General features: G+C 36.2%; 1 protein-coding gene across 1 annotated transcript in view; it reads right to left on the bottom strand.

Moving 5' to 3' along the window:
• LOC111150500 (cilia and flagella associated protein 47) overlaps window positions 1–17415 on the bottom strand; it is a 526123-nt gene that overhangs the window by 311528 nt on the left and 197180 nt on the right. The window contains exons 31-33 of the mRNA XM_022507981.1: window positions 16672–16753; window positions 14738–14824; window positions 6304–6496 (exon numbers count right to left, since the gene is read on the bottom strand). Of these exons, the coding sequence (XP_022363689.1) occupies window positions 6304–6496; window positions 14738–14824; window positions 16672–16753 (362 nt within the window). The remainder of the gene's footprint in view (window positions 1–6303; window positions 6497–14737; window positions 14825–16671; window positions 16754–17415) is intronic.

Genomic DNA, 17415 nt, shown 5'->3' with positions numbered 1-17415 from the left:
AAAGAAATACAAAAAATACCTCCCATGCCAAATTTATAAAAGAAATGTTTTGAATAGTTTTCATACTCTTGTATAAGTCACCCAGTTTGTGAATATAAAAAAGTTTAGAGCCAAACAAAGCAAGTCACTTATAGGGGAGAAGTTATGAGCAGACAAATATTTATGTTATAAGATATATTTGCACTACTTAACCTTTACTCCTTATTCTTAAATTTGCACATATTAGAGTTTTCAACCTTCACTGTGCATCAGAACCACCTAGAAAGCTTTTAAAAGCTGCCCACATACAGGCAATACCCCCACAGATTCTATCTCAGTTGGCCTGGAGTGGGGCATCAGTTTTTATTTTTTTAATTTCCCAAGTGATTACAAAAGGGCATCCAGATTTGAAAACCCACTCTTGTGGATGAAAAAGGAAATGACACATCTCTCTGGACATTAGGAAAGAATCTGCAAGAATTGCACAGATCTAAGCTAAACAAGAATTTAACATTTTGAAAGAGCAGTATCACACAACGATACTTAACATGAGCTTTGGAGGTCAAACTGCTTAGATTCAAAACCCAGCCACATATTTTCCTAGGAAAATAAATTAACATCTCTATTTTAGTTTTCTGGTTAACACTCATAACAGTTACCATGATGTTCATGTTTTGAGGATTAAATAAGCCATTATATGTAAAATTCTTAGTCCTTTAATTGGCATACTACAAAATAATGTGAAAATGAATAGAGAAAACCTCACTTAAAATTGAGTTGAGGAAGCCCTGAAGGGGGAATTGATGTATGTTACCATTCATTGCAGCTGGCATAATTAGCAGAAAATAGGAAGCATTTTATTTCTTGTTCTTAAGAAAAAAGAAGGAAGACCCCTCTCTGCCCCAGCTATTAATAATGTACCTGTAACCAATGAGAAACCATCACATCCTCAAACTCTTGTACCTCTCCTATGAGCTTCTGTTCAAAACAACCCTCCCCAATTTCGACCTAAACCTAATGAAAGTGGAACTTCCCCTTGTCTCTTCATAATTGCTTATGGCTTGCCATAGTTTGCTTGTCCAGAATTGCCATTCCTCTGCTATTCCCAAATAAACTCATTTCCCTAAGAAAATAACTTTTATTTTTATGGTTGACAACACCAAACATCCCCCTCTCCTGGCTAGTATAAGTGATCACTGCTTCTCTACTAATTAAAGGATTAGCCTCAATTATAGTAGTCTTCCCTCTAAATAAGATTTATGAAATTACTCAGAATTACCACTGCCCCTGATAGCACACAATCGAGGTGAATCCCTGTTTCCTTGAACCTGTCCCCAATTTACTGAGCCAATGCACAAATCCCATAATGTCTTCCATAATATCCTTTACTGTGAAGCACTCCATGATTCTCCATAATGTGTGGTCTCCCCCCTGCAATGCCCATTGAAAAGAATTTGTTCAACTATGGATATGTTCCCAGTGGTCTCTGGCTAGAACACACTGACACTGAGTAGGTATAAATATGAAAGAGAAAGAATGTGGTCAATTGATTGTGGGTGAATTTTTACATCCTCCATTTTGCAGGACATGTGGCTATTGCCTTGGTTTGCCCTGATTTATTGAACTGCAATGCTAATCCATTAAAAATGGTTTAATTTTCTGTTCTCACGTTTTTATTACTGCCTAGCATTTCTTCAAATTTAGTGTTGACCTTCACATTAATCATGATGTTCTACATACTGACTGACAGTCACATTCCCAATACAAAACATTCTAAATGTAACCTTAAAATATCAGATTATACCATTTCTATTATCTACATGCATTTTAATCTTGCAACCCTGATGATAAATTTTTTTAAGATTTTATTTATTTGTCAGAGAGAGAGAGCACAAGCAGGGGAGGTGGGAGAGGGAGAAGCAGAACACCCCCTCCATCCCCCCACTGAGCAGGGAGCCCGATGTGGGTCTGGATCCCAGGACCCTGGGATCCTGACCTGAGCCGAAGGCAGATACTAAACCAATGCAGCCACCAGGTGCCCTGATGATAAATATTTAATGCTAAACATTAAAGGGATAATTTGGAACTTCTGAAAAAAATACAGAATTTTTTGTAAATAATGACTATTTTCTGATTTAATCAAGTTGAAAATTAGACACATGTGAAACAACCAATGCATACAAATGTAGGACCTCAACACTACATTAGTTTTAAGAATAGATAGAATTAAAAGGTCAGTACAATTTCTCAATTGTATACTGAATGTTGTTTACTTTAACAAACTATCCCATGATAAGTCAAATCAGGGGCACCTTTAGACAGTACATAAAAGATAGATGTTGCCAAATATAATTTATGATTCTACTCCACTAAAAAAATAGAATAAAAACAGTATTTTCCAATCATAAGAGTTACAATTGTTACTTCATGAAAAAAATATGTTGAAATAAGCATCAGTTAAATAATAGATATTATTTTGTCGAACAAAGCTCCTTTAAACCGACAGTTCAAAATGCTCCAATTTCAGGATTTTGTTAAAAGTGCAGTCAAATGAAAGTATTATTCCTCTCAGAGATTAAACTTTATGTTACAAAAATGGTCTGTTGCTGTTCTCAAAATCACCAGGTGATTATAGGATGAGAAATTTCCATTATCAATCAAATGTAGCAATTGAAGAAAAGGGTCCAAAAGAATAACAAAGAAGATACTTTATCATAAGCATGATCTACTGAAGAAGCAGCTGTCTCTAAGGTATAAAAAAAGGTTTATCAGTGAAAAATATTAACTGTTGTATTAATGATAGAGGGCTTAAGCACACACAATATGAAGAGCTAGCAGGAACGAGAGTGTAAGTGTAAAAGGGCAAATGTACCTCCTAGCAAGCCCTAAAAAGATCCCCTACTTACACAAAACAGGTGTTCATTTATTACATGGAAAATGTTTTTTTTTTTTTTTTACATTCACCACTCTTTGGACAAATCACCACATGTTATGAATTTTCAAAAACAGGATAGATAACTTTTTTATTCTTGTTTTTATTTTTGTTTGTTTGCTTTTTAAAAGCACCTCTCAGCAACTACATGTAGTTAGGAAAGGAAACTCCCAAACTTCGACTACCTGGCACCATATACCCTTGAGCAAATTCATAGAAAGTCCAGGGTTAAGAAGTCTCAGTCTCAGTGCTAAATTCGGGGTATGCTGATCAAATGTATGTGACCTCAGTGTACTTCAAACCATAGACTTACTATGGTCACCAGACCAAATACCCTTTTTTTCATAGCAGTTGCCACTTTGGCCATCTCCCATGATTCTCCAAGGCAACAGAATGAAATCCTAAAATATTGTCCTGATATTCAAAGCCCTGGATGGCCAGGCCTCTGAACCAACTGATTCCAATTTTACCACTCCATACTCTCCTTCACAGAGGTAGGCTCACTTACTTGTCACATCCTTCCTAGTTCCTACATCATTACAAAGAAATTCTAATGAGAAATATATGTCAGACTGGTCCTAACTTAGGAGAAGGTGCTGATAAAGGCCTCAGCAGAAACGGAATATGGAAACCACCTATCGTGTTGACATCACTGCTCAACCCAACAAGTTTCTGGAAAAGCCATAAACAACTAAAAAATTCTTTGTTGCCCCATCAGGCTGATCAAGGACAGATTGTTCATAAAGATGACTCTGCAAGCTGCCAACTGATCAGTTTACCCAAAAAAATGTATAAGCAAGTTCCACTGTCTATTCTCTGCAATGTTTTCTCCTTCACTATTGGAAGACAATTTCTTGGCTACAGAATTCTAGGTTAGTATTTTTTTTCCTCTTAACACTTTAAATATTCCACTATCTTCCTGACTACATGATTTCTGAGATGTTGGATATAATTCTTGGATATAAATCTCAACTCCTCTATAGGCAAGGTATTTTCCCCCCTCGGGCTTCTTTCATGATTCTTTCTCTATATTTGATGTTCTGCAATTTAAATATAGTATTCCTAGCTATAAAGTTTTTTTGGCATTCATCCTGGCTGGTATTGCCTGATCTTCCTGGATCTGTGGTTTGATGCCTGACATTAATTTGAGGAAATTTGCATCTACTACTACATCAAAGGAATTGTTATTTAAAGGAGGGGTTCTTCGGAAATACAACTGTGAACAAATATCATTCTGTGAACAATTTAAAAGCACTAGGGAAACTACTTTCTGGGATGCTATAGCTTTAGTGTACATCAGAATCACATGGAGGATTTAATAAAACACAGATTGCTAGGTCCCACCCTCAACAGTTTCTTAATCGAAAGGTTTTGGGTGCAGCCCTACCCTTCTACCCTCCACAGAACCACTGCACCAAGTTGTGAGGATGGTTCGATTTTACCAATGGAGTGAATCTAAGTAGAGTAAGTGTCAATGTTGACAGATAAAAATCTGGGGAAATGAGTATGACTTTTTTTCAGCCCAAGTTAACCTAAGTGAAATCTTTCACAGAGATTCTCCTCATGGACCTCCACTCTTACTAAGCCCACCAACCTGTACTCAGGTATATGTTCAATGTGGAAAGTGCCTCCTTCTATCTCAACCATTCAACCCGACTCTTGAAATTTGTACTAAAAGGTACAAAGGGGCAAGCTAATATATATCCAATTGTCTGGAATAGTATAGAAAAATATATAAAACCTGAATGTGTCTCCATATTCATTCATTTATATACACAAACAGTATTTGATATCTGTTTTCTTCTAGGCACTGTTCTTAGCTCTGAGAACACACCAGTGAACAACAAAACAGACAAGACTATTCCTGTTAAAAAGCTCACATTCTATTGGAAGAAACAGACTCTCCATTTTATATATATAATTTTGGAAAAAATGCTATTGAAAAGAACAGAGCAAGAAAGAGAAAGATGGAAGGATAAGCTATTTTAGAGGGTACTGGGAAATGTTGTCAGATAAAGTGATATTTGAGCAGACACCTGAATGAAGTGAGAAACAGTATCATGAAGATTAATAGGAAAATAATAGTCCAAGCAGAAGATAGCAGAGAAAAATGCAAAAACTTTGTAAAAGCATAAAACTCAGTGTTTTATTTTAAAGTAAAGAGGCCAGTGCCTGTAATGTATTATATTTAAAAATGCAGCAAACTCTTTGAAGTTAACTTGGATGGACCATTTTGTTGATAAAAACAGAACTATAATAATTTTACAACAAATGAATATACTAATTTCTAATATATGTACATTATTTTATACCACTTTGGTTAAAGTGTCACTCCTCAGTAATCTAATAATTTGCAGTTTTTAAAATATTTTTGAAAGGGCCAAATACAGTTTTATAAAATATGAATCTTATTCAATTGCAGATTCAAGTCAAATTATTTTGACATTATCAGCACATCAATTAGAAGGTACTAAAATATTCTGTTTACTGCTGCCTAATACCAATATATCAATATAACTGTTTCAATCTTGATGTCACTATGTTTGTTGAAGTAATGCCTTTAAGTTAAAACAATCGTAATTCAAAGTCTCATTTTAAAAATCACACTCTTAAATCTTCTTATTTCTAAAGTTCAGATTAAACTCTGAGGGTTCAGTATAAAAAATAAATATAATAAACACAACCACTTCTGAACAGAAGAGGTATGTATGTACTTGGAAGAGGGGGCCCGAGTTGAAGCCACAGAAACAACCAGCATGCACAGTGCCATCCATCTCACTACAATCAGTGGTTATGACAGAGGGAAAAAATACACTAGACTGGTAAACCGGAATTTTAAAAAAACAAAAACTGAAGGCTCGTAGGGTGAAAATTTATAGAGCCTCATTTCACAACGACAGAACCAGGAGTGGCCACCTGAACACTGAAGGTCTCTTTATGAATACCCACTTGCCTCAGCATTTGGACCTAATATGACCAACCCCCTCTCAAATTTATGAAACATTACTGCACTTAGTGATTTCCAACATGACTGCCACAATGACATGTAAGATGTTTTCTAGTTAAATTTCACTTGATATCAACTAAGTACACACAAGATTTGAGCATGTCACCTAAAATTTAATACTTTATAGAGTTGAAAATATCAGCAATGATATTAAGACTGTCTTTTGGAGAGCATCTCTTCATAATTTTTATCACTTATTCTTCAAAATACATTAAAGAAGCAACTTTTATTATTTCCATTTTACATGTAAGGTAACTGATCTCGAAGATGTTAAGAGATCCTTTTTGCAGAAAAGAGTCAGGTCTAGAATCCATGGATTCTGGGTCTAATTCTACATTGTCACACAAAAATTAGCAATAATTTATTTAAAGAAAAAAATTCTCACCATGGTGACAGTTTTTCCATATAATGTGTCGGGCATTCTCGTAATTTGTGTTCATCCAACTAAGCAGAATCCTTTCAGGATTAGAATATATGTTGCTGGATAAAAAACAAGGATTGACTTTTGGTGAATTCTGCACATGTATGGGGGGCAGGTTGTTGCTGCAATGTGGTACAACCCGGGATAGTACCAGAACCTGAAATTGGGAAAAAGAGGGAACCTTCATTAGACTTGAAGGGTAAAATTAAAAAATCAATATTGGAAGAGTAAAAAAAGGAAGACATCAGTATTTTCTGGTCAATTGCATCCATCCAAGAGTAAGAGAAATCAGAAGACCCCCCACAATAAAGATGAAAGTCAGAGTATAGGCAATAATAACTCGCCTATCCAAATCTCAGCTATGTTTGAAATCCTCGTGGACGTAGGCCAGCAAGCACATAACGCATATGTACATATTGTGAGATACAATCTGTGATGTCTCAAAGTCTGCAAGCAAACTTTCTCCTACTTAATTTAAGTACCATTTAGAGGAGAAAGAGGCCTGTAGAGAATCCTGTGGTAACCATGGCACTGGATATGGAAGCAATATGACTGTTTTAAACATAAACTGAATTCTAGTTAAGAGGTAAGAAGGTCTATATCTATTCCTTAATTCAATTATTATGTACTGAGTGCATGATACAAAACTAGTTACTGTGCTTGGAAATAGCAGCATGATAGTGAAACAATGCAATCCCTAGCTAAAATATATTTAGAAAGATATTTAATCCGATATGGTTGAATTTCAACCATTTAAATATTTAAATATTTTAAAAGGTAAAGTGTAAAAGGCAGAACAACAATTTAAAACATGCTACCAAAGTTCATTCCTTTTCCAAAGTTTCTAAGAACAAGGTTATACCATACCTGTTTGTCAGTGTTTCTGTTTAAAATTCAAGCTGTTATTCTACCAGGAAATAGCTCTTATATTTTTGGACGGTGTTTAAAGAAAATAATATTTTAAAAGTAATGATTGGTCTCATAATGAATAAATGGAACAGCAATGAAAAAAATGTCATGACCTTCCCCAACAAAAACATGAATAAGATGTAGATCATAACATGAGGTGAAATTTTAATTTTACTAATCTGTTGTAATTTCACAGAATGTTCTAAACTATGTGTAAGTTATTCTAGTAAATCTTAACTCAAAATGTATGCCAAAAAGGCACAGTTAATTTAAGTAGGAATTAGAAAAAGTCAGATCAGATTTAAGTTTTAGAAGGTTACCTTTCCTTTGATCAGATTAAGTAGAAGAATATAACAAATAGTGCACAAACATACCATAGAAGTTTATCACCCTAACAAAATTTCTTGAAGTCATTTAAGTCTAAATATTTTCAAGATCATAAATTTGTTGTAAACAGAATATAATTTAAGTTCATAAAGTAAGAATTTTTAAAAAGGAAAATAGAGGAAGAAAATATAAAAAGAAGCATTCAAGCTTGTTCATCAACAAGCCCTATCAAAGAGGACCACCTACAAGTGATCTGGGGGTGAAGACAGAAACATCAGTTAAGACAGGAGGTAGAGGGCACGTGGGTGGCTTAGTCGGTTAAGCAGTTGCCTTCCACTTGGGTCATGATCCTGGGGTCCTGGGGTTAAGTCCCACATCAGGCTCCCTGCTCAGCAGGGGGTCTGCATCTCCCTTTGACCTTCCTCCTGCTCATGATCTCTCACTCGCTTGCTCTCACATTCACTCACTCCCTCTCAAAATAAATAAATTTTCAAAATCTTAAAAAAAAAAAAAAAAGACAGGAGGTAGAGAGAAAGCTCCAAGAAGAGACTGAATCTATAGGGGAGTTTCCTGGTGGTGGAAGGCATAGCAGCAATCTGACCTCACCTCTAAGGTACAGCACACATCATACAAGGGGGTCACTATAGGGGTTCCAGGAAACCCAAGATGCACCTGCTACTGATTCAAATAAAGATAAAGCCCTGCAAGCCCAGAGACCTCTTTCACTTGTCTTCTCACTCCTACTACCTATAGGGGCTCCTGGCTCCTTATTCATCTCTTATCAGATCTCCTTCCTTCTCAGCCTATACACTAGTTTTTTTCAGAAGACCCATCATCATTACTTCAAAGAGCAAAGGAATGACATCCTAGATGAGAATGCTGTAGTGTCCTACAACGTGACCATCTATACTCACTTTTCCTCCTTCTCTACAGCCACAGTGGGTAAGCTATTCCTTCTCTTGTACTAGATGCCAAAACTACTCATCATCTTTGGGACAGTCCTGCATCAGTTGCCTTTTTTAGCTTTTGGATCTTTAACCTCTCCCTTCTCAACAATATCAAAACATGTTCACTTATACTCAGCTTTTAGAGAGCTCTCCCAAACTTGGATTCCCCCTGATTCTTTTACCTGTTCCCTCCACCAGTTTAACCCATGAAAGAGTTTTCTAACCCATTGTCCCCACTTTCATTCCTTTTGCTCATCAAACCAAAGCCCACCTAATAACCTTCCACCAATTCATCACATCCTCATACCCTGAAAGTGCCTTTGGCATCTTTGTTGTCTAATACAATAGGGAATTTTTAATCATTACCTTATACCACCTCCCAATTTCATCTGATAACACATCCTCCCTCAGAGGCTTTCCTCCCTCCTTGTTCATGGTACCATACAGTGTTACTGCTATCTTTTTGCCTATTTTGAGCTCATTTGCAGGATTCTCTTCCCTTACCTATTTAAATGCTGGGTTTCTATGACACTGGGTTCCTAACCTATGCCATTTTTTCTTTCTTTTTTTTAAGATTTTATTTATTTATTTGACACAGAGAGAGACAGCAAGAGAGGGAACACAAGCAAGGGGAGTGGGAGAAGGAGAACCAGGCTTCCCGCTGAGCAGGGAGCCCCATGTGGGGCTCGATCCCAGGAACCTGGGATCATGACTTGAGCCGAAGGAAGACGCTTAACAACTGAGCCACCCAGGTGCCCCGATGCAATCTTTTCTTTGAAGTTTTTAGGTGTGTTTCTCCCAATTTTATCCCCCAGAGACCACGAAATACACATGAAGAAACCACAAAAACCACCAATTGTTGTAATTAAAAAATAAAGATTCAACATAGTATTTAGAACATTATGTTGGTAGTAGTAATGACAATAATTATAGCTTCATATCAGTAAGATGAATGATAGTTACTATCGTTATCAAGTTATCTACATTTGCCTAGATGATGAATGTATTGAATTCTACATCACTTTATATATTCAGTAATTTCTTTTTCTGTATTTCTACTAATTGAGAAAAGCTTACCTCATATTTACAGGTTAACAGAATAGATGTTCAGTTTCATTGTTATGGATAATCAGGCCCAACACAAAGCCAGAAATTATAGAGATTTTTATTAAAATCTACTTCATCTACTTTCAAATAACAATCAAATACTAATCTGCTTGATGAGCCAATCACACTCAAAAGTCAAAGGTAACAACACTCAACTTGGGAAATAGCATTAAAGATAATAGTACTCTACTCTTCAGTGGCATTCGTCTTTGGGAAAAGTTTCTTTGGCTTCCATTGCAAGGAGCTCAAAATCTATAAGATACAGTGTCTTTGTGCAAATTAGAATGTGGTACACTCTCTGAGAAACTATTATCCTGATGGTACCCTTATTAAAGTAAAAGCCCCCCTGCAACTAATTTGTTGAGACACAGCTTCCAATAGTGTCTATAGTCTTAGTGAGCAGCACATAGGCTGGATTTCAGCTTCCAATCATCAACTCAGCTGTGTAGAAACTACATGATCATATTCAGTTTTTCTGTCCATTCAACAATTCAAAACATTTTTTTCCCAACAAATCTTGGGAAAAAGCCAAACTTTTGATGCTTTAGTGTTTTGTACCACATTAAAAATCACGATATTCAAATCCTATAGGTATATGTCCAAGACAGAAAACATTACCTGATGGATATTTGAGCTAGCCACTTAAAATAAAAATGATAAATATGGAAAAACATTAGTGCTAGGAACATACTATTTTAAATCTCACTCCTGTTGAGAAAATGCATGTGAGACTGATCTTCTCTTCATAACCAGCACATCTCAAAATTGGAAATAAAGATCCTGAACTTACAAAGATCACAACGCAATTAGGTAACTCAGTAGCCTTATTTTGACATATTTACATTTTTTTCTATTTAACAATGAATTCACAACAGAAGCATATTTTTAATCATCTACATTTCCCTATGAATAAGGGTTCACCCTTTCTTGTGACCAATGACCAATTGTCTATCGATATCTACCACCAACTGATTTTCTCCAGGCTACATTACAAATTAATCTTTAATTAATGACAAAGAATTATTCCTTTAAGGGCATGGACTTTCATTGATAAAAGAATAAAACATCATCATATATTTCTTTCCTTCACATAGACTTATCGCACATATGCAAATGTGTTCATACATTCCTTTAGATCCAACCAAAGCATGCAATATTTGCTAACGCTTGTGGGAATAACTGTTTGCACATTGCATGCCACTGCCATTAGGGGACATCCTGCAAAGCCATTTAATAAAAGAATTTCACCAAGTTTACCTTCTTTCCAATCATGTTTTATTGAAACTCATTTTAAATATTCCTTACAGGGGCACTTCGGGGACATAGTTGGTCAAACATCCAACTCTTGCTTTCGGCTCAGATTGTGATCTCAGGGTTGTGAAATCAAGCCACGTGTTGGGCCCCACACTCAGTGCAGTTTTCCCTCTCCCTCTTCCCCTCCACCCCACTCTCTCTCTGCCTAAAATAAATAAATAAATCTTTAAAAACAAATTAAATAAATAAGTATTCCTCACAAATATGATACCTTGTATTATCTTTACTTGTCTTCTACAGAGGCACGAAATTCTAAAGTAATGCCCTCAGTAGAACTGGTGTCTTGCCTACCTTTAGCAGCAAATACTCCACAATTTTATAACAGAGAGATTTTGAACTGGTTTGAGGAAAAATGTATTTAATTAACCAGAAAGATCACTGCTCTTCATTTAAAAATATCAAAATATTTGACACAATCATGCTACTATTTAAAAAAAAAACACCTTATAACAGACAGTACACTGGGAACAAATGAATCAACAGTTTACCTAAACTTATTATTCAGATATTTATTATTGATCATATTTCTCTTGCCTAGATTCTTCAGTAAAAATATCACATTTACCTCTTTCATTACATACAGATTCATGTTTTATATGCACATGAAAGCCCTCTTTATATTTACATTTAAAATAGCATTCTGAATTTGAGTGTTTCTGTTACTGTTTTTCATCTCTTTGTGCTTCAATGACCCATTTTTTAGTCATCAATACATTTTTGTGAATTGGGAATATAATGCAAGAAAATAGCAACAATTAAACATGAAATTTAACAGGAAAAAATACCCAAATGACACAAAATCAAATTGGGTGAGACAAGTTGTATCCTTTATCCAAACTATTAGCCAAGAAGAACTGACAAAGGCAGTCCTGAGGGCACACATTACCTCTAGGAAGGAGAAAAAGAAAACCTAAAGGGATTTGTGTGAAAATCACCATATTCTTTCCAACCTGTGAAACTCATCTCAACACTGCTTACTTTCACAAGAGAAATTGCCAATATGGTTCTGATTTAATAGAGCTCCTGGAGCCACCCATGCTTTAGACACAATACATGGAGAAATACAGCTCTGCAGATGACCTAACTGGACCATCTTATCTATTCCTACGACTTTATCATGGAATCAGTGAAGAATCCCACACGTGCTGCCACCCAGATCTCTTTCCTGACTGAAGGATATATCCACCTGGTTAATGACACAGGGCATCATTATACAGCACAACCAAAATTAATTTATTATGCCTTCTTACCCTATCTCACCCTCCGCCCCCAACAAAACCCTATTATTATCGCTTGTCTTGTTATTTCAGGGACTAGGATCCAATTCCATTCAGTCACCCCCGCAGGACCCACTGTCATCTTTTACCTCTTTATCTCCTTCACCCACTGAGATCTAGTTATTCACCAAGTCGTTCTGAATTCTATTCCTAATATTTAGGAAAGCGGTCCCATTCTCATCTTTCCCACTACCACCAGTATTCCTAGCACCAGGCACTACCTTTCCAAACAGATGCCACATCGTACCAGAGTGATTTCTCTAGGATGCAAAGCTGATATGTCAGCCTCATGATTAAAATCCTTCAGGAGCTGAAGTCCATAAAATCCAGATTCCTTGGTTTGGCTTATGAAGTCAACCATGCTCTAATTTATGACTGGGATCACAGTCCACACCTCCTACCCCCAGTCATAGTGTGCTTCTTCCTTAGAATATACCATGTTATATCTAATCTCAGGCATTTCCACATTGAATTCCCTTTGTCTTGACAAATGTTATTGTCTTGCTCCCCAATAAAACTCACCTACCACCTCTTTCTCACAAATTATACTCTTTCTTTCCCTCTCTAACCTATGCTCCACTGCTTTACCTTACCTGGAAAACCCCTACTTTTTCTCAGGGTCAGGCTCAACTGATTTTCTTCCTAGAAACCTTCTCTAAGGCACAGAAAAGGTAGGCTCCTCTCTATGTGCATTCACCACTAGTTTTTTGGGCTTACCTTAACATAGAATTGGTTATAAGTCTTGTAATTAGATATGAGTAATAACTTATATACTCCAGGACACAAAATCCTGGAAGAGAAAGACTATATCAAGTTTACTTTTAAACCCCAGAGCTTACTACAGTGTCTGTACCATAAAAGTTATTAAATAAATTTACTCAGCCAGTATTTGTTGAGCATATACTATGTAGCTGACACACTATCAAATTCTGAGTTTACAAGTAATACTTGATTTTTAAATTCATAGACTTCTAGGATGGGAAAGAGAGATTAGATGATATAAACATCAATGCATGCATGAATGAAGAAATGAATGAGTGAATAAAGCCCACAAACCGAAATTAGGACTACTTTGTCCATTAAGTAGGGCACTTGCTGCCCTTTTGTTTTAGAGTTGCTCTTCCCTATCAGTGGGCAAAATCATAGATGATACAGCTTGGAGTTAAGAAACAAAGTAGAAAATGTCTTCCCAAATCCAAGTTTGACTGAGAGTCATTAATATCCTCATACATTCTTCAGGGAATTACTCAAGAAAAAGCAGGTTTTCTACCCTCTTGACATCTGGCCAAAAAAAAAAAAAAAAAAAAAAAAGCAGGGCAGGCTGATGGAAGAAGAAGAGGAAAGAAGGAGTAAGTAGGAATTAAGCAGTAGAAAGAACTCTCTAGAGGGTAGGATGGGCACCTGGCTGCAGTGGAGGATACAGGCTACCAGACAGCAGGAAGGGGTCCTTAGGCTTCTGGGCCGCAGCAGAGATCAAGGAAGAGATAAGCTTGATCTACATTGGGTGGTTTTATATAGCTAAAATCAGGTGATCTGGGGAGACAGTGTGCATGCTTGTGGAACTTTGTTTCTTCATGTCTAAACTGGAGATTACTGCTTGTGAAGATTAAATAAGCTCACATTTAAAAGGCCTTTACTGGCAAAGAGTCTGACATAAACTACACACTGTTCAGTCACCAATTTTGTCCTTTCTTTTCAGTGACTAATTGTTACTTTTCTTTAACTTCTCCCTCATTTTAACTCTGTTGTCCCACAGCTCACTCTACCTGTCTTTTCAATGTGTGAAAACAGAGCAAAAGCCTCCACTGGTCTTACTGGGGAGGATCTGTACTGCCACATTTAGAACCCTAGGGAATAATGCTCAGTACTGAAACCAGCACTTGTTCGTGCAATAAAGGGATAGGATGTGAAGGCATAATTTTATGCTGTCTTAATCTACCCACATACACAATTTGGCATGGAGTAAACTGGAGAGTTTCATCAAAACTTGGTCTCGCCTACTGGTATATGATTCCTAGTGAATACCTCTTCAGAATGACATGTATAGCAAGAGTTTAGTATGTAGTACAGGTGGAAACCATAATTTTCACTATCACCCATTCTTTAATCCTTCCTTTTAGTACCAGAATACAACTGGTAGCTACTTATTTTAGGCACTACATTTCTCAACATCCCCTGCAGTGAGGTACAACCATAGGACTAAACTCTGCCCAAAGGAAATGATGCATTTTTTCGGTGACATCCTTAAACAATTTTTACTTTTCCTCCACTACTCCTTCCTTGTTCTGAGAGACTAACGCAGAGACAAAAGGCCAGGACTGAGGGTGGAAGACATACTCTGCTGTCTCTAAACCACTTACTTCTCAACAGTTCCATGAGAAAGATAAAAACTCTATCTTATTTGAGCCACTGTATTTTTTAATTCTTTAATCAGCAGCACCATCTATACCTTAACTAATACACGATTCGGCTAAATCAACCGAAACAACCAGCAGTGAACAAGAGTGGAAATGTTACCTTGTATATCTGAAGGAATACATCTGTCCATGCCCGTTTACTCCAGGCTTCAAACTGAGTCATGTCTATAACAACAGAGGGCTTTTCCTTAGGTATACAGGAACACACAGGCAAGGCAGTAGTGAAAGAATTTAACAAAAATTTTAAAAAAGAATTTAATAAATAAAATATTACAACATTAACTAAAATGTAAGGCAAATATAAATTCCAAGTTTTAACTACTTAGCATATAAGTGTTTTTTTTTATTTTTACAAACTTTTGCATACTTTATCTATACATTCATCAAGATCTCTAATTCCCCATGTGCAAGTAATAGAAACTATCAACAGAAATAACTTCCTAGAATACACAGCCCCTTACTGAGGTCAAAGATTTATCCATTCAATGACCCTACTAGCTTATTCTGTGGCAGAAGTAGCAGAATGAGATGCAAAGTTATTCTGAACTCTGAGTCCCAAAAAGAAACACATTTTTTGGTTAAGCCACTGGAACTCAGTAGAGTGTCAAAAGATAGGCCCCAGTGGGCCCCTGGGTGGCTCAGTTGGTTGAGCTTCAAGAGTCATGACCCTGGAGTGGTGGGGTCAAGGCCCATGTCAGGCTCCACACTCAGCAGGGAGTCTATTTGAGATTCTCTCCCTCCCTCTGCCCCTCCCCCAACTCTTGCATGCATTCCCTCCCCCTCCCTCTCAAATACATGAATCTTAAAAAAAAAAAAAAGACAAGCCCATGGTTCTCCTGTTTACATCATGTGGTGAGTATAGTAACAGAGCCATGACTAAAGTAGAGCTGCCTCAAAGCCTGAAGGTTTCTACAAGCAATTCACCTTCTCAAGAGGTTTCCATAAAATGAACTGTATATTTTGAAAAAAACTATACATATCTTACTAATTTCTGCCTATTCTCCCCTTTAACTAAAGAAGGGATGTGACAAGTGGTGGGAAAATTAAACCAATATTTTTGTTGGAAGATACATAGTCTAAAAATTTACTTTAAGAAAACATTTACATAAGCACACACAATCCTTCATTTCTAGACCGCATAAAAGAAGAAATTACCTATATATTTAAGAAAGCCATGTAATAATTTCTATATAGCATAGGGGCCAAGGGTAGGCTGCCCCAAGATGCATCACTTTGGCACAAAGGGAGTTGGTTGCAGGGGTTTGGGACAGGTCCCCCCAAAACACGCCACTTTGGCATGTGGCCTATTTTTAGCTGAAGGCAACTGAGACCCTCTGGGCTTAAGAGAAACTTTTGCCCCTCTCTTAACTCAGAGAAGAATCTAAAATAGTGGGGGGTAGGGAGAAAGGGTCTTTCCCAGAATAAGCTTTATTAGCAGAGATAACATTTTATCTGAGTGACCCATCTGTATAGCAGGACAAACATCTAATTACCAAACACCTGCTCTTCGTAGTACCCTATGAGGTACATTCCTTCCCTTTGAAGTCCCAGACTCCTCCTACCCCTTCTCCTTAGTTCAGAATGACATAAATACCTCATTTTGCCTGTCTTTGGAATTTCCAGGTCTGTGTTGATTCCCCTTACATAAGCTATTAAATTTGATTTTCTCCTGTTAATCAGTCTCATGTCAATTTGATTCTTAGTCTAGCTGGAAGGACCTTGAAGAGGACAGGATATTCTTGCTCCCTGACAATAGGAACTCCACAAAGATTTTTAGACAGATATAAAAATGTGTGTGTATGACCACGTGTGTGTGTGTGTGTGTGTGTGTATAAAAATATCTACATATATGTGTATATATACATTTAAATATTTATACACACACATATAAGTAAGCTGTCCAGAGAGGCATAATCCATAGGACATTTCATAAATAAAATATCAAGATTTTATAATGAAATTTTCTAACAAATACCAAAGATCAGTCAATTCAGTAACTGTGCAGATTATTCCCTAGAAATTATATTTCCTTACTGTAACTTCAATCCACTTTTCATAATCTTCTGGTTCAAGCAGAAATTCTGGCAGTACATGAGAAATACATGCTCCTTGAGCACTAAAATCAAAAAAGAAAAATCCAAATTATTATAGTATAATACTCCCAGTTTGTATATCACCTGCATTTGAACTTCAGTTATTTCAATATCACAGTTTATATATGTATTGAATTTTATTTTTTAAATTTAAAATTTATACAATTAGCTTCAACACTTCCCTTAACAATGAAGTGTGTATATGATGTTTCCTTTAGAGAATTAATAATGAGAAAGAACTTAGTAAATGCCTACAGTCAGCTACATTTATCCTTATATGATAACAGAATATAGAGTTACATGACTTTGCTAACCATTTTATTGTTGTAGAACATTAAAAAAATTGAAAACTATCTGGAAAAACTTTTAATACCATCTAACAGATCATTATTCACCCAATGCTCAGTGAATGCCTATCACAACACACAGCTAAATATGGAAAACCACAAATATAACATAATCCATCACCTATTTTTCCAAGAATATCTAAAAATTCTGGCCTCTGTGAAAATATAAACTTCTAGTAGTAAATCTGATGCAGCACAGATTTGTTATTTTATACATTTAAGAGCATATATATTCATATGTATATAATCTATCACATTCAAGATTATATTTTTTGTTGTCATATTTCTTGAACTGTTTTTTAAAGATATATTTCTGAGAGAGTGAGTGGGGGATAAGA

Source organism: Enhydra lutris, unplaced genomic scaffold, assembly GCF_002288905.1.
Source record: "Enhydra lutris kenyoni isolate GAN:26980312 unplaced genomic scaffold, ASM228890v2 scaffoldscaffold23, whole genome shotgun sequence".
Taxonomy (NCBI): Eukaryota; Metazoa; Chordata; class Mammalia; order Carnivora; family Mustelidae; genus Enhydra; species Enhydra lutris.
Note: the sequence above shows the minus strand (reverse complement) of the source record. Positions and strands in the feature narration are given on the sequence as shown.